Source organism: Lagopus muta, chromosome 19, assembly GCF_023343835.1.
Source record: "Lagopus muta isolate bLagMut1 chromosome 19, bLagMut1 primary, whole genome shotgun sequence".
Taxonomy (NCBI): Eukaryota; Metazoa; Chordata; class Aves; order Galliformes; family Phasianidae; genus Lagopus; species Lagopus muta.
The window spans coordinates 6,747,117-6,764,974 of record NC_064451.1 but is presented as its reverse complement, the minus strand read 5'-3'; the positions used below and the strand labels follow the sequence as shown (position 1 = coordinate 6,764,974).

At 46.0% G+C, this 17,858-nt stretch overlaps 1 protein-coding gene across 1 annotated transcript; it reads right to left on the bottom strand.

The window, feature by feature from the left end:
- Nucleotides 1-3,709: 3,709 nt before the first annotated feature.
- GFI1B (growth factor independent 1B transcriptional repressor) lies at nt 3,710-14,218 on the bottom strand. Its single transcript, XM_048965855.1, has 7 exons — nt 13,905-14,218; nt 9,373-9,501; nt 7,739-7,891; nt 7,025-7,293; nt 6,722-6,859; nt 6,151-6,316; nt 3,710-5,797 (listed from the first exon to the last, which is right to left on the bottom strand). Exons 2-7 carry the CDS (start codon nt 9,485-9,487, stop codon nt 5,619-5,621), a joined length of 1,020 nt encoding a protein of 339 aa, XP_048821812.1. The 5' UTR covers nt 9,488-9,501; nt 13,905-14,218; the 3' UTR covers nt 3,710-5,618.
- Nucleotides 14,219-17,858: the final 3,640 nt, after the last annotated feature.

Here is a 17,858-nt window from a genome sequence, read left to right as displayed (position 1 = left end):
AGCAGCCGGCAGTGCCTGATAAACTTATCAGGCTAAAGCTGAGCCCGGTGCATGCTCAGCTCCTCCCTGGCCTCAGATTTCCCCATTTCTGGGAACTCTTTGCTCTCTGCCTGCCTTGCAGTCTGGTGAGGTGAATGATGATCACCCTTGGGCCACCAGGTCAAAATCAGCCCAAGGGCCAGATTGGAAATGCCTGTATTTAGGCAGCATCCTCAGAATGAGGGGGGTCAAGTAGGATGTCTGTAGCATCAGTATCCAGCTCTGTCTCTCTCTCTCTCTCTCCCTTAAATATTATTCACTGATGGAAATGCTACCTGTCTGATTTATCCTTTGTCTTTCCACTTGCTTCGTTTCTCTGCTTACATGAAGTTTAACTTCTAATTTGGTGTTCTTGTTGTGCTTGGAGGATTTCTTTCTAAGCCATTAACAGAATTGGGTTGCTTTGCTGAAGTATGTTTCTATCATTCGTTATTAGGATCACAGTAGCACTAAGTAGGTTCCAGCTAAGATCAAGGCTTCATTGTGCAAGGCACTGTTTGTAGGAGATAAGGAGGGGCAGTCCTGTGTCTGATTATCATACCGTTGGGGGGGTGGAGGAAGGAAAAAAAAAACAAGTGAAATAGAAGGGAGAGGTGGAATTATCCTCCTTTTGCAGATGGGCTGAAGTTTTCTATGAGCACCTTTCTATGCATAGGGTGCTGAGCCAATTTCACAAATCCAGATCTAATGTCTTGCCCAAGGTCATGCAAGAGATGTGGCAGATCTGGCACCTCAGGTCAGGGTTGTAAACATAGGATCCGTGTGTGTCCATGGTGACTGTTAGCTGAAGTGTGCTGGTTCTGTAATTGCTGCACAGGTCTGCATTTTCTTAGGTCTCACCTACCATAGAAGAACTGACTGATTTAGCTGCCCTGGGATGGTTGGCGTGGTGGTTTGGTGCTTCCCATGTGGATGTGTTGCTCCAGGTCAAAAGTGGGAAAACATCTCTGCTTTGTAAGCAGAATAATTGATTAAAACAAACAAACAAACAAAAAGTTTATGTAGTATTTCCCTATCTGTGGCCAGGCCCTTTTAATGGCAGGCAGGAATGTTTGTCCCATGCAAGGAAACATGCTTATGCAGCTGTTACTGAGAGACTGTGTAATGCTTCCAGGTTTCCACACGTGTTGCTGTTGCAGTTAGCACAAAACTACTGGCAGCTGGGAGTACAGCTGCATCCCCTTTACTTACGACAGGCTGTGCAGCACTGGGGGGAATGGCCTGCTGCAAGGACTCTGCTTTTAACCTTTCACTGAAAACACTCTTGTGTGGTCTAGGATGGGAAGCAACTGGACTCAGCAAATATTTTTTTATCCAATGCAACCCATACCTGTCTGGATCCAAATTCTTCCCCATCCTTTCTCTCACTTCCACTCAGACCTTCTCTAACTTTTGCCAACACATGTGAGAACTTCAGTTTTGCCTTCTCTGTCAGTTAATACAATCTGAAGATAAGCTCCAGTATAATGCCATGCTAACTAGGAGAGCACCTTTTCTTCCTGCAGGTGTCCTGTGGCTGTCTTCATTAGGAAAAGATGCACCCTGTGTCCAGACTTAAATCTACCTTCAATCACAACATTTCTGGTCTGCTTCTCTCAATACCTGAAGGCTGTCTGGAAGACAGAGGCTCACCTCTGCTCAACAGGATTGCTTTGCATGTCCCTCATTTGCTAAACAAAACAGCCCCAAGACTGAGGATTTTCTTTCCCTGGCAATAAAGGAATGAAGGTGTGAAGAGGACTGGGGAAGTGCAGGGTTTATGGTAGGGCTCAGGGAGAAGCAAAAACAATCGGTTCTTTCTTCAGCCACAAAGATTAGTTGAGATTTTGCTTTTTGTTATCTATTTCCTTGATTGACTGACCAGAATGTTTCAGATGCAAGGGGAGATGGTGGAGAAAGGGGTTACTTTCAGAACAGTCAGAACTGGGGAGAATTTGCATTATTGGAGAACAAGGCCAGGTGTGTTTGGACTTGGTGACACCAACTGCCTGATCCTGACAGGTGCTCAGCATCCTTGGGTGCCTGTTGTGTGAGTTCAGCAGTGTGGATCACGTTGGGTTTGAAGCACTTGGGTAGGACCAGACCTGCTTCTTTCCTCTCTCCTTCATGCCCAGGGAGGTGGTGAAGTCACCATCCCTGGAAGTGCTCCTGAACCAGGGAGATGTGGTCAGAGGGCATGGCAGGGATGACTTGGAGTTGGACGTGATGATCCTAGACAATGATACTATGATTCTATGATTTTTTCAGAGCTTCCAGTAGCATGGATGGAAGCCTGGGGAATGGTGCAGAGTGGAGCTGCCAGCCCCAGAGAATGGGGTGTTCCTTTCAATCTGGAAATGGGGTGCCACGCACTGAGCAGCAGGCCAGAGCAGCCCCTGCTCCACGCTCCTGCCCTGGGAGGTCCATTGCAAGCAGGCTGTGAGGTTACACCGCTGTGTTTGTCACCCTGACTTCGCTGGGGCTGTTCCTCAAGATCTTTACTAAGATCTTTCTGATCTCTCACTGCTGGGCAGATTGGAACTGTCACAGTATTTCTCTTTGCAAAGAACAGCAGGCAGTGAAACCAAGGTGGGGGTCCCTCCAGCTTCTTGCTCAAAAGACATCTCTCCCTGATCTGAGGAGCTGAGGATCCATGCTTGGTTTTCCTCTGAGCTGATGACATCCGTTGCTCCTTTAAGCATAAGGTGGTGTTACCTGGTGGCCTGAGTCAGAGAGGCTCTTTAGGAAGAAATATTTTAAATTGCTTTAGTGCAAAACTCTGCAAGCTAATTCCTTCTTCCTTCTCAAGCCACCTTCCGACTCTTGTTTTTCTGTCTTGCAAGCACCTTTGCCAGCTGGCTTCCTTCCACAACCTGTGTTTGTGGAGATATGTTCACAGAGCTGGTGAGAGTGGGCTAGTCTGCCCACCCCGTCCTGTTGCAGCACAGCATGCTGCCCATGCTCACCCAGCATGTCTTTACTCCCTGCCTTTCCATCTCCTGGGAAAGGGTTTGGCTCCCATCAAGTAGATGGGTGAGGATGGCACTGCCTGCTCTGGTGTGACTGCTCCTTGGTGATCTTTAGGCTCAGGAACAAAGAAGAATGGTGAAAGCTTTATTTCCCAATGTCCAGGGGAAATAAATGAAAGTTCTTGGGTGATCCTCTCTTTGCTAGAAGCCCCCTATTCAAGGCTGTGACTTCTGTCACATAGAAATCAGAGGCAGAGAGGAAATCTAATGGATACAGTTAGATCTTGTTCTGCAGGCTCAAACCTAGCTGGCTGCTTTGGATTTGAGTGGTTTTGCTGGCGGTCTTGCTATGGTGCTGATCAATGTATACCACCATTTCCCTCAAAACTGAGGAGCTTCTCATGAGTCAGAAGCACCTGCTGTCCCCCAGGATGTGGACTGGGTGCTGGTGTGCCTGTTGTTTTGGGGCTGGAGGGTGTTAGCTACAGAGCCGTTCAGATGCTCTTTGTATATCTCTGTTTGCAGATTTGAGGAGGACGAGGGAAATAATAAACACAGTTTGCATTTTTGGCAGCAATTTTAATAAGCTAAAATGGTTTTTACCTTATCTGAGGTTCGTGCATGTGTGTCTGGTGTCACAGATAGGGCCTGGGCATTGCTTTCTCTCTGGGAGCCCATACCCTGACGAGGTTCTGGCATGGTAAAATGCAGAACAGCTCAGCTTTAACAGGGGAGCAATGCTGTACTGTCACCCCCCTCCTTTCCCCTTCTGCCCCCACTGCTGGCACCTCCAGAGCTGAGCACAAGACTTTCTTGAGATGAATGTTTTTAACACAAAGCACCCTGTGTTGGCAGAGCTACTGAGAGGTAACAGGTTTATCAGTTAAATCCCAGCAGGCCTGTACATGTTGTTGCTGTCTGGTGTATTGCAATAAAAATATACATTAGAATAAGTATAAATACATATTTACAGTGTGCAAGGACAAGCCAGGAGTACAGACTCTGTTTCGAGTTGCCAGGCTGCGTATTAATGAGTACCAGCTTAAGCAAAGAACAGGGGCAAGTATGTTTTAAATCTTAGTAAGGAGAATGGCTTTGGATTTGCAGCAGTGTAGCTGAGGACAGGATCAGAACTCTTTTCTCTGGGCAGTAAATTAATTTTCCACTTGGATTGCTGCTGCTTTGCCCGTGGGGGCAGCCTTCCTTAATGAGCATTGGGAGTGAGATGGTGGATGGCACAGCCCCTTCTGCAGGCTGCTTCCCATAGGAGTCATCGTGCGATGCCATGGAGTCACGGAGTGGGCTGTGCCCTGCTGCAATGCCCCACTCAACAGCAAGCACTTGTCTGTTTAATGCTATAATAATACTTTGTCCTTCCTCTCAAAAACTCAAGGGACTTTACAAACCTGAGCGAATGACTCCTCATCACCAAGAGGTGTGGAGAAATAGAAGTCAGAGCAGTGCAGTGACTTGCCAAAGGTTATGTACTGAGAACACAGCAGAGCTTAGAGGAGAGCCAGCTATTTACTTCTTCCTGTGCTTTGTTTCAACCTCTAGACCTGCAAGAAGGAGGAAATACCACTGCTGTGTTTGTGTAATATTTGTGAAGTACTCATATCATGCCAGTGTATATGGGTTAGACCACTTCCTCCTGTAAGAGTGGAAGGAAATCATGTTTCTTTGGCCCTTGACATCTACATCCATGGTCATTCCTGACCGTGCAGTGACACAGAGCTGTCCAGGACAGATTTAAGCCAATAAATCCAGCATACAGTGCAACACTGGGGAACATCCCAGCCTGGATTCTGAGAGCCAGTCTCTCTCCCAGGGTACTGAGATCCAGGGCTCATTAGCTTAACCCCAGTGCTGTGGCGTGGCTTTCCCTGGAGTTCATCTGGTTGTCCCTTGCTTAGGGATCTTTGCTGGAGGATGTGGGTGTGGAATGCATGCGGAGACCCTTGTTATTAGTTAGGGATAGGAGCTATTTTTTCCCCAATATTTTCCTCCTACTCCAAGCTAAAAATAGGATGCAGTTAATTTGTCACTTGATCACAGTAAATGCTCCACTGAAAGAAAATGACTTTAGGTGTCTGTTGCTGGAATTTATGACCCGGGCAAGTCTCTGCAGAAGCCCTGTCCAGGTTAAAAACAACTCGCTGAACACAATCTATTTGCATGCCCTATCCTTATCTTTCTAACCATCAAAGCAGAACATGGTTACAGCAGCAGCTTGGCACAGATTGTGGCTGCCACTAGTCCAGGTGTTCCCACCTCACTGCTGGTCAGGTCGGTGTGATGGACTGAATTCTGAATGGTGTAAATCCAGAGTAATTGTGACCCTGGAGGAATTCCCCTGCATTTATGCTTGAGCAGGTGATACCAGATCTGGCCTGATACCTGCTGTAACCAAGAAGTGAGAGCTCCCACAGGTTTCTTTGTCACATACTGGGGTGTGTAAGGCTCTGGGGTTGCAAGAACACCAAAGCATTGTCACTTCTCAGGAAAGTGCAGGAAGCGATGTGAGCTGAATGAAATGAGAGTCCCCATGCTGGATGGAAATGCTGCGGAGGGTTGTCTTCCATGAAGCATGCACTGGCAGTGGGACCTCCAGCAGAGAACTGGAGCCATCCCTCACTTGAGACTGTGTTGGGTCTCCCGGTGCCTCCGTAAGTCCACCTTACGTTGGAAACCCTTGGCACAGAGCTCACAGCTGAAGGGCTTGAAGCCAGTGTGCTTGCGGCTGTGGGTGATGAGGTTGGAGCTCTGGCTGAAGGCTTTGCCGCATACCTGGCATTTGTGGGGCTTCTCTCCTGCAGAGCAAAGAAGATGGTAAGAAAGATCTCAAAAGAGAGAAAGAAATATGCCTGCTAGTGTCTGTGCTCTCCTTGAGGAGCAGGGGGGGATTAACACCAGAGGCAGCCCTCCCCATCTTGGTCCCAGGCCCTTTCTGCATCCAGGGCTGGGGGTGAGCATGCTGTGGACCAGAGGCTGGATAATGAGTGGCTCCTCATTACACAAAGGAGGAGGTGCATCTCAGGGATGTTCAGACTTAGAAAAGAATGACTTTGTGTGTGTGTGTGTGTGTGTGTGTGTGTGTGTGTGTGTGTGTAGACATGAGGGACTCCAGTTTGTATTTATTCCATGGGAATATTTTGTTTCTCACCAGTGTGGATGTAAGTGTGTTTCTTCATATCCGACTTCTGGTGGAAGCGCTTGCCGCAGTATTGGCAGGGATAGGGCCGTGTGTCGGAATGGATCAGCAGATGTGTGGAGAGGGTGGAGGAACGCTTGAATGTCTTCCCACACATCTTGCACTCAAAACTTCTTTCCTGGTAGGGAAAGAAAATCATGAGGTGTCAATCAGTGGCTGCAGAACATGTGACAGCTTGAAGAGTGTGGTAGATAGGAGCAAATCTCAGCTCATGGGCTGATGTGCTAATACAAGGAGGATGAAAAGAGGATTTAGGGAAATAGCTGGCTGTTTGTCCTGCATCCTTTAAGAGAAGGTGAGGCACAGGAGAACTAGTAGCAACAATCCTCCCCGTGCAGGACTTTCCCAAGGACTGTCTGAGAGTGGAAAGGTGAGAACTATGATCTGTGGTCTTCAGAGCTTCTGTTGCTGGGTGCTGCAGGAAAGCCATTGCATGTGTAATCTAGGAAGGATCACCTCCCTCGTCACAAAAGTCCAAGCACCACTGGGCTGTGGAGGGCAGTTCTCTTGGGATGCTACACACCTGGGAGTGAATGTTGGTGTGCTGCTCCAGGCTTACAGCGTGTCCGAAGGTTTTGCCACATACTTCACAAGCGAAGGGCCGGATCCCACTGTGAGACCTTCGTACGTGGACCTCCAGGCCGTGGGGAGTGGAGAACACCTGAAAAACAAAATGCCATTGATTTTTCCAGGAGGCAGCTTTGTTTTCACCTCTGTTTATAGTTCCTACTCTTTATTTGATTCTTCCCTCTCACAGGCCGTGTAAACTGTACCATTCTTAGCCCCCTCCAGCCCCAACTCATGGCTGAGGTTCTCAGCCACACACCTTGCTGCACTTCACACAGTGGTAGGTCTCCATGTCCGAGGAGTACCGCATGCTGTAATCCAGAGGGGGCTCGGTGCTTGACAGGAGATGGCTTCCATACAGGCTGACTGGGTGCTCCAGGAGGGCTGACTGCATGCTGGAAGACATCTGTCTGTAGCTGTATGGCAGTTGGAAAGCATCCCAAGAAAAGACGGTTTTGTAGAAGGTAGGCGTGCTGGTTGGGCTAGCGCAGTGTTTGACTTGCAGACCTGAGATGGTCATGTCTGAGTCTGTAAAGGAGAGGGAGAAAGTGAGTGTCATACCAGTGCTGAGTTACCCCCAAGCTAAGTCAAGTCCTGGTGCCCATATGATGTTTGATTTAGGACTTTGATTTCAATCTGAGGAAATGTTAATGGAGAGGGGATGTTAAGGGATTATTTTCTTGAACAAATATCATGGGGATACCCATATCACCCACCACAGTTACATTTGTTGCTGAGATTTGGAGGCTTGCTTGCTGGGAATCATAGCCATATGCTTCAGGGAGATGCTGATCTAAACCAGAATCATAAAGGGAAATAGAGAAAGATTTTAATGATCTCTGCCTGGGGCAAGTTTGACCATTAGTGTCAAAATAAGAGCTGCCATTTGTTGAAAATCTGGACCCAGTCATAGGGGCCCCCTAAGCTTACAAAGCCCTGATCTCTTCTGCAATTCTGGCTTTGGTTAGCAGACCTTGAGCTGAAGGTCCTGGCAGCATCCTGCTCAGGTAGGGGACAGGGACACTTTCTTCCTTTGGTTGAAAAGAATCATTTTCTTGTTTTGGAACCACCCATTCCAGGTCCTGTTTCTTGCCATCCTCTGGTGTCTTGTCTCTGTCTCCTGCGGCTGTAATCACAGTAGGGTCACAGTTAGTTTATTCTAGCCAGTAAGAGAACAGTCAGTGCACTAAGCATGTGAACTCATGCTTGGACACACAGATCACCCACTCAGTTCCCTGAGTTGGTGCAGAGTGGCCCAATCAGCATGGCAGTCAAGGTCTGTCCATTGCTGGCAAAGGGAAATTCTAAGCAGAATGAGATACGCAATTTAGAGAGGGGCAGGATATGATATGGCACTTGATGCAACATATACCTATAGCAAATTAACCCTAGGCTGACACATTTCTGTAAGAATAATTTCCTTATTTAAAACCATTTCATTTATGAGGGTAACTAACGATCACTAACTTATTAACTTCCACATCTCTCCCAGCAGAGAGTTCAGTAGACAGTCAAGTAAGGAAGCTGAGAGGGGAGGTAGCTGCTTGTACAGCTGCAAAGGTTGCCACAGAGTCTTGTGTCCTTCTGCCCACTCACATTTCTCCATGCCTGTCTCAGCCCTTTAATAGACCAACCAGTGCTTGTTAGATGTATAATTTATAGTACAAATCTAAACCAGAAGTCTAATACATGTGCCTCATTTCTGCTGCAGACAGCACTGGGCTGCTGAAGGAGAGCATCCACGTGTCATCCAAGCCATCCTGTGCACTGCAGATGGCCAAGGGATGATGTGAGGAACTAATACTGGAAAGTTGCCTCCATTCTTCTATCAAGCGTATCATAGGGCTGGACTCTAGTTCCACAGCCAGGGCTAGAACAAAGGGTAAGTTGATCCTAGATTTGAATAATGAAAATTTGAATGGGGCCTGAAGGAAGGAGATAATTGTCCCAGCCCTGCTATTGCATGGATGGCTGTGGGAGAGCATGGCCAGGAGAAGAGATGGCAGCAGGCATAGGCAGAAGCAGCAGCATTGGTTTGTGTTAATCTAGCATACAGTAGCTGATCTTTCCTCTGCAGTGCACAGGATTCCTTTCAGTGTTTGGATATCACTGTTTTCTAATTCTAGTTTTAACCTTCCTTGCAAGTCATCAGGAGGAAGTGGTAACGCTGAGGTAGAGAAGATATGGTGAATGGAGATGGCAGTCAACAACTGGAGCAAGAGCCAAAAACAAAAGGCAGAATTCTGTCTAATTCCCACACAGGTAGAGTACTGGCCATCAGGAACTCTGTGCTTACTCAGGGCTTCCAGTGCTTGCATCTGCCCAAAGCTTGCCAGTGTAAGGGATTCTCGCTCTGCTGGAATTATAATAGCAGCAGCCCAACAGGAAACAAAGGAAGGATCTAAATTCATTTCCAGCATGACAATGTGGATTTAGCCAACAGAAAGAGGGTGCACACAGAGGGACCAGTTTGTCCTCAGACTGCCATCCCTGCATGGGAGCCCTTAGTAATTCTTTTGCTCATTCATCCAGCTCCCTTAGCTTGCTTACTCAATTATTTATTTGCCTCGGTGTATTCTTACATGCCCGGTGGATGTATTGACTCACCAGTGAAAGCAGAGGTGATTGGATCCCATGTGAATATAGGCCGATCATCTTCCACAAAGCGGTGCTGATGGTAGGAATGAGCCTTTTTGCTCTTCACCAAAAAGGAACGCGGCATTTTCCATTCACTGCCTGCGCAGAAGCGTGGAATAACAGCATGTAAATCCCTGCAGTTTGTGGGGTTATTCCTCCTTGCTCCCACAGCACCTCAGCTGTGCATCCAGCAGAGGTGAGAATTAAAACCCTTCTGCTGGGGTGACAGATAGCCCACCTCAAAGGGCCCCCCACCCAGCTGAAGGGATGGGAGTGGTTGCTTGGCTGTAGGCGCTCAACGGGCCTTAACTCTGGAGAAGACACACAGCTGTGCGTAAGCTGTTACAGACCAAAAGTGTTCGTGTGGCAGGGATGCACCAGAACTCAGAATCTCCTTGACATCATTCTTTGTTCTGGCTGATAAAGTCAAGCAGAGGCTGAGCAAAGAGAGGTTACCTTTTGGACCCGACTCAGATATCACAGACCGTTGAAATGGTGGGTTAGGAACTAACATAAAATGCTCAAATTTAATCATATGAAATTCTCTTGCAATGCATCTGTTATCTTTGCTACCCAGAGCCCAGCCCGCCCTGTGCCCGCTCCCCGTGGCCAACAACTGTTCTCATGCAGACAGTGTGACAACAGGCTCAATCCTGCGTATGGCAATATCAGCTGGTGCATTATTTGCATACGTATTTGCATTTTCCCTAGTAATTGTTCAAGATAGCAGCACTAAAAGCAAATCTTGCTATATTTCATATGGAAAGTTAGCAGTAAGTCCTGGCTCTCAACCGATGGGCAAATGCATTATGTTATTGCTTGGGTTCTTTTTCTCAGGAGCAGTTGAAGCGTAGAGTACTTATTTACTGAAAAAGAATACAGTTTGTTCCTGTTGAGTAGGAATGATGTGAAGTGTCTGCTTAAGTTAGGGCAGAGCAGTGTGAGCTCTTGGAAACAGCCAGGGATGGAAAAGCTCTTCTCTTGCTCCTCTTTAGGGTTCAGAAGTGTATGTGCTTACCCCTAAATGCTAAATGTAATCACAGAGCCCAGTGGTGTTTCATTTAAGGGTCCAAGGGACCAGATTTACACCAGATCTACGATGGCAGCTTTGCCTACATTTACACATACAAGGGCACTCATGCAGCAAAGTCTGCTGTGGCCAGTGAAACTCGCTGCTGTCTGTGGGAGTCAGGTGCTCACCAGCCCCAGTCCCCTTAGAAATCCCATTACAGCTCCAGCTGTCTTTTTAATTCTGGTCCAGGATTCCCACTTTCATGTATGACTTTAGCCATTTTTTTCTTCTGAAATGACTCACCTGTTTTTATCTTCTTCCGAGAAATGTACATGTGACTTGAGATGAATATGAGACAACAAGCCAAGAGTGGATGTGTTAATTTAATTTTAGTAAGAGAACAAAATAGTACTGAGAAGGAATCATAAGTATGCACACAGGAGAAGGGATGCTGAAATACATCGCTGTATTTACATTTCTGCAACTCTCCAGTGAGGTTCTTTTAAGCATCATGAAATGTATCGGCCTGACCTGCATGCAGAAGCACTCAGCTCAGTAGCACAGAAGTGCTCTGGGATGGCCACGACCGTTGCAGCAGTGTGCTCTGCCTGGCCATGTGCCTCACACCCTATGGAAATGTTTAGCTCAGCAGCAATGGTGGGAAGGTCTCAGTACCCTTGCTCAGCCCCGGGTCGGATCTATGTGCCTGGACAACTTGACAACACAGACGTGCCCCAAATTAAACTTCTGCCACAAGCCCTTTCTACGTGGGATTTCCACTCGTGTCAAAGGGATTTTCCCATAGAGGGCAGGACCGTGCCATCTACAATAGAGACTATTCAGATGTCTAAAGCTTGTTGGTATGCGTTGTCTGCCTGAATGAACCAGTTAATTTTCCTGGGCTTCCCACACAGTGGAGGAAGAGGCTCCGGCAGCAGGTGAAGGGCAAGGTGAAAACGTGTGCTCAGTGCTCCTGGAAAGGCTGCTCTCCCTGCCTACCAGCTGGAACATCCAGAGGCACTCACAGATACATTGGAGGACTGCAGATGGGTGGCAAAAACAGCCTTGCTGTGTTTTACTCTAGTATCCATGCACTCAGGATATGAAGGTACTGATTCCAGCCCATCTTTTCAGGTGGCTGTTGAAAGTAGCTGCCTAAAAATCACCAGGGTTTTTCTGGATGAATTTGCCCCAGCATATGCAAAAGTCAAATTTGGGCCAGTATCTTGGCTGCTGATAAGCCTGTACTGAGCAACACAATCTTTAATGCACTACTGAACGTTGCAAAAGGAAGTTACCTTCCCCCACCCCATTTTGCAGAGAAAACAGGAACTGGGAGCCTGAGCATAGTTAATTAACGACTCCATCGGACTGTCTTTGTGATTCACACAGCCAACATAGAGGGAAAGCTGGGGAGCACAGATTGTCAGAGAAAAAATACTCTCTCCCTCTCTGAAACTCAAGATTATCAGCAGCTAATTGAGCTGCTACAGACAGCTCAGTGCATCTCACAGGGAATGCAGTGCAGTGGGCAGCAGGGCCTGCTATGGCTTGAACCATCACTGGAGCTTCCAACAGAATTTTGCTTTGACTTTCTGTTAAAAACTGGTCTTGTCTTTTAGGGAGCCTGTTTTTGCCAGCTCCAGTGGCAGTGGTTTCTGTCTTCTGATAACTGCATGGCAGAGTTCATTGCTTGGGCAGGACATCTTCCTGAGGCACACAGGGATGGGTTGGGTTCAAGATCCTAATTTGTATCCTAATCCTAAATTGTAAGGGCTCATGTTCCTCTTGAAGCCCCAGTTCCCATCTCAGCACACAGCAGCTCACAGTCCCCAAAACCACAGGATTGGCTCCTTTGGTATATTTTAGAAGAAATTGGTATTCTCTCTTCCCTCTATGAGGTTATGGGTCTGTTCTGTCAGCAGTTCCTTCAGGGACACAAACCCAAATTACCATATTTTGGGGGCAAGGGTTTGCAGGATTGTGCCATCCTAAATCAGGAACCCAAGGTGCCATGTAAGTTCCATTCTCAAGCTGACTCATTTTCCTCGAAGTCTTTCTAAATTCAGGTTTCCCATTTTCAAATTTACAATGTAAACTGTAGCCATGAAGCCCTTTCTCCCATGGCACTCAGAAGAAATACTTAATTTTACTTAATTTAACTTAAAATTGATGCGTGGCTTTATGTAAATTGATGGGTATATAAAGTTTTAGCCTGAAAGAGGCTTATTTCCTTCCTACTGCTTAATTTATTTTAAACCTTAATATTGGTTTGTGTTTTTTTTTCTTTTTCCTGGCAAAATTAAGCTATGAAGAACAGTGTATCTACTGGAAGACTGTATTTGTGAAGAAAAAAGCACAAAACATAACCTGTGTGTGACGTTTTTAAGAGCCCAAGTAAAATGAGAAGTTTTCTGGACTTCTGACTCTTTAAATATAAAATACTTCAGAATTCCCGTTCTTTACACTGAGATCAAGCCAGTGTAAAATTCATTGTAGTTGGGGCAAATAATTTGAATGTGGCTTTTTGAGTGGGGAAAGATGCACAGAACACTTTCCATTCCTGCAGTAAGAACGGGCAGATGGGCGTTATGCCAGAGCCTGAAAATTACAGTGAACATTTTGTCAAAGAAGTAGATGGGAAATCCGTGGAGATCTTTATTATCTAGACAGAATGCTAATAATATAATTGCAGCATTTGTCCTTCAGAAAGCTCCTTTGCTCCTAGCGATGTTGGGAATGCCACTGGTTTTAGCACTCTGCCTTAGGCTTCCATTTATAGACTTACATGGCACAGCCTAACACATCCTATGTCCCTCTGTATATGCATTTAGTTTGTGGACTTGTAAACCATTTGTTTTCCTGCTTAATGCATTGAATCAGCCAGGTAAATATTAGACACTTATAAGTACCAAATTCCATATGTTAAAAATTGTTACACTAATTAGCATGTGCTTAGAAAGGATGGAGAGGTGATATAAATTATAGGTTGGAAGCAAAAATCCTCAACAGGAGAGACTGAGTTCTCACCTAGCAAAACCGGCATCAAAACTTATGCAATTAATCATTTAAGTCAGCAGAGATGTACTAAATCTGAATGTAAAAGTCTGCACAAGAGCACTTAAAAGGAAAAATAGAGTATATCCTCATTGCTCAAGTACAGAAGTCTACAGCTGGAAACTGCTCCTGCTGCACAGAACTCGCTGGGATGCAGGTATCTGAGACCACTGACACATCTTCTGTATTTTATTCTGCTATTATCATTTTCATGCATGCATGTGAGGGTGCAAAGCAAGTATACAGTATGTCACTTTTGTGAAGTTTGATATAAGTAAAGTGTTCTCACAAAGGAATGCTCAACACAACTGACTTAGCGGGGAGCTACGTTACATATTTGCACACAGAAGCAAAGAATAAGGCAAAGGGTACGAGATCAGAGAAACAAGCCGGACAGTGACACTGAAAGTGTTAAAAAGGATAAATAAATCACCTGTTTAGGGTACTCTGCTTCACTGGATTTGCCTTGATGTCTCCCCAGACAAGCCCCCAGCAAGACGTAGTCTTCTCTCTGGGCTCCTTCTTCCACTTTTTCACTTAGTTGCAGCCTGCTGAAATAGAAACTTCTCCTTTTTTCTCTCTGTTTTTTGCCCCCGTTCCCCTCCCTGATTTTTCAATCAGATTATTTGTGTCAAAATCTGGCGGTGAAGAAAGAGCCAATGGAGAAGCAGAGCCCAGAAAGTATTTGCTTATCAAAACTTCCCAGGACTTTGAAAACTTGAAGAGAATTCACAATGCCCAGCTGCAAACCCTGGAGGCAGCACCCTTAAATTTCGCTTTCTGCAGGAATACTCTTCTGTCATATTGACAAAGAGCACAACATGGGGAAATAATGTACAAAGCAGGCATTTCTATGCTTTTTCTTTAAAAAAATAAATAAAAAAATAGCCCTTAAGAAACCTGTATTTTCACACACGTTCATCCATGCATCGTATCTTTCCCAAACAGACATGTCATCTGTCTCACATACACTCCCATGCTTCAGTCTCATCAACAAAACCATACAGCACGTATGTACAAAATTATTTTATTCCAGGATGGATTTCTCTCCAATTTCCAAGAAAAAAAGAAGAAGAAGAAATAATTTCACAGTAATAACTGAAAAAGATGTTTGTTAATCAGCCTTTATTCTCCTAGATGTGTGTATGCAGTCTATATGCATTTTAGGCACTGCTCTTATCTATATACAGCTGCATATAAGGTATAGACATAACACATAACAAGCACCTTTGTAAGAAGTTCTTCACCTCAAGAGCAATAATAAGAATTTGTATTACTTCTATCACTTGCTTTCAAAAAAGGTTTGAAAATGGGTTTACAAGTGTGGAATAACTGACTGCCTGTAAGGTAGGTGAGAGAAGGGAATGCACAGCAGGGCAAAATGCCTTTCCTCATCACCTGGTGGCTCTCCAGCACAGGTGAGATGGAAGCTGAAGAGCAGTGATTTTCTTTGGAGAATCCTCAGACACGACTCTTGTTTGGGGGGAAAACAAGGAGAGAGCTGATCTTTCCATAGCCTTGGGAGGGGGAAAGAAGTGATTCTTTGATTTCACTTGTTTTCTGGTTTCCACTGCACCACTGTGCAGTGCACAGCGTTGTGCTACCTGTGCCACTGGTTAACCCCTCCTGCACAGCTGGAACAGCAAAGATACCTCCTAAGTTTGTAGCTTCAGAAGCACGCAGCCAGCTGCCAAGCATTCAGACTTCGCTGTCAGAGGACTGCCTTGATATCATGGACTTTTCTGTGCGTTGTGAGCCTTCAAACACATCTCCCTGTTTCCTACAGCCAGCTGCACTACGCCAGGATTCAGCACGCTCCATTTTCCTGCTGTAACGCAGAGCAGTGACAGCACCAGGAACGAGTGGCTTCTTCTCTGCCACGCAAGAGGATCGGCTGCAGGGTGCTGGTGTTCCCCTGCGGAACAGATGCGGTGCAGAGGAACCTCAGATTCATCGTGGAGGTGCTGTGTGTGTCGCCGGTGGCCCGAGCGCTCCCTGCTGGGACAGCCACAACTCACAGCTCGTGGCACCGCGTTGCCCCACGGCACCGCACAGGCTGTGCAACGGGGTTTGCTGCAACTGGGAGATGGGAGCATAGATTCTCAACGTAGACCCACGTTGAGAAAGAATCAGATTTTAATCTTTGCCCATCTTCACCTATTTACTGAACATAATTAATTCTTGCTGTTTACAGAAGCAAACGATCCCTTTCCCTCTCCCTTTTCCCTCCCTTTATTTATTTAGCTGTATTTTGCATGAAAGAAACGTTCCCAAAGCATTGTGCTAGCAAGCTGATTTGCATCCTCTTAAACACAGGCATTTCAAGGATTACGTTTCCCACTACAAAAAACAAGCACTGTAACAGAAAACCAAGATGTACATTGCAGCTTTGGGGTTTCATGTGAAGACAGTTACAGGAATTAAACAAAACAGGAAAAAAGACAAGCTGCTGAAGGGACTGAGATGTTATTCTATGAAACACTGGAGCTAGCTCCTGCCAGCACCTTGAGCACAGACTTCCCATTGACATGAAGTGCAATTGGTTGTTCTTAAACCAGAGATAATAAAACCAAGTCGACCACAGAAACAAAATCCTAGAACAGACTAATTATACAACACAATTTAACAGTGCATACAGTCAAACTTGAGCAGCTAGCTGGTTCCAGAGGAGATCCAAACAGCACTGGGCACGGTCCTTTGGAGAAGGAGGATGGCTGCACCTCCTCATTTCAGTAGGCTGTGCAAAACATCATCTGTATCAGCCATTCTAGTTCCCCAAGTAGCTATCATCTCACAAAGCACCTATATCACTGAATACAAATTGATCCCTGAGATACTCTGTATTACTATTATTACAATGCTAGAATGTCTGAAGAGAGACGGGGGACACTGCTGTATCTGATTCAGCTCTCATTCATCCCTTTTTACTTTATTTTATGTCAGGAGTTCCTTTGGAACAAACAGCCCAGGACCAGAGTGTGGTCAGGAAAGCTGTCACTGTGGCTCCTTGTGATCTTCTGTAAATCTTTCTGTGGCTCCTGTTAAACTTATCACCTCTTCAGTGAAATCATTAGCAAAAGGTGATTTACACAAGCTGATTATACAAGGAAAATAAAAGAATGTCAGAGGTGCATTTTAGCCTAGAAGGACCTTTGAGGTGACCCTTTGTGTTCAGTCATATTTTATGTTCTTATTAATCCCATTTCCCTTTTCTTTCTTCACATCTCAGGGTCAGCAGACAAAGAGGAGAACCAGAGAGGGCATGGATTCAGAACCTTGTGCTGGCTCTGACCCACATAGGGGATATACAGTGAGTTCACTTGGCAACTGAAGGCAATTTAATTTTATGTATTGCTGTGAGTTCTTATTACATGTCACATGCTCTGGTGCATCCTAAGTGAATAAATGATTACGTGCATAACTCAGCAAGAACAAACAGGTTAATTATAGTGCATCACACCCGTTCTAATGGTGTTATCTTTCCTTTCAAATCTAGCAGCAGACCTCTCCTATAGCATCCATGTTCTCTATGTCATATTTAACGGTATAGTAATTAAGTCACAGTAAAATAACACAACTAATTGTTCTCAGTTCTTTTCTGAAGCTCATCCTAACTTGAACTCTCTTCTGTGAGAAAAGCAATAAATACATCTGCACAGCAGAAAAAAATGCCATCACCCAGCCCAAGCTGCAGTAAACATTAACTGCAATGGATGCAGCAGAAGCGGATTAAAAGCACGCTCACATCAAGCAGCTCCATCTCATCCAGAAGCAGAACAACCCATTGCAGGTGCAGCACAAAGGAACTGCTGTAAGAAGGCACAGCTGATGCTGCAGAAGTTAAAGATCGGCTGTGACTTGTTGCATGGGGCTCACAGCTGTGTTTTCTTACACCTGGCTTCTACTCCAATCTCTGCACTTCTCTCTGGAAGACAGTTCTTACAGGTAGAATTGGATCAAACGCTTGCAAAGGATTGTTGGTGCAGCCCTGCTGAACTCATCCTATGGGGAACGCTGAGACCCCGCTGGGCTGAGGGCTGAAACACGGGCCTGAAGAACCTGTGTGGCATATGGCGGCTGGAGAACCTTCCCTGAGCCAACATCCTGGCTTCTCCCCTCAGCCCTATTTTAACCACGGGAATAAAAGAAAAACACCTAAAAAGAAGGATCTTTGGCTGCTGGTTCAGCGCGTGGCCCGGGCCAGCAGCACGATGCTCGCAACCACTGCTCTGCCGCAAAGGGCCAAACCAGGCGATCTCAGACGCAATATCACTCCTCGGGAGGAACCGCGTACGGCGCCGCTCAGCGGCACGTAGAGAAGCACCGCGGAGCCGGGCCCAGGCAGTCAGGCAGTGCCGGGCCTTGTTTACCGGCCGCACCCCGCCCC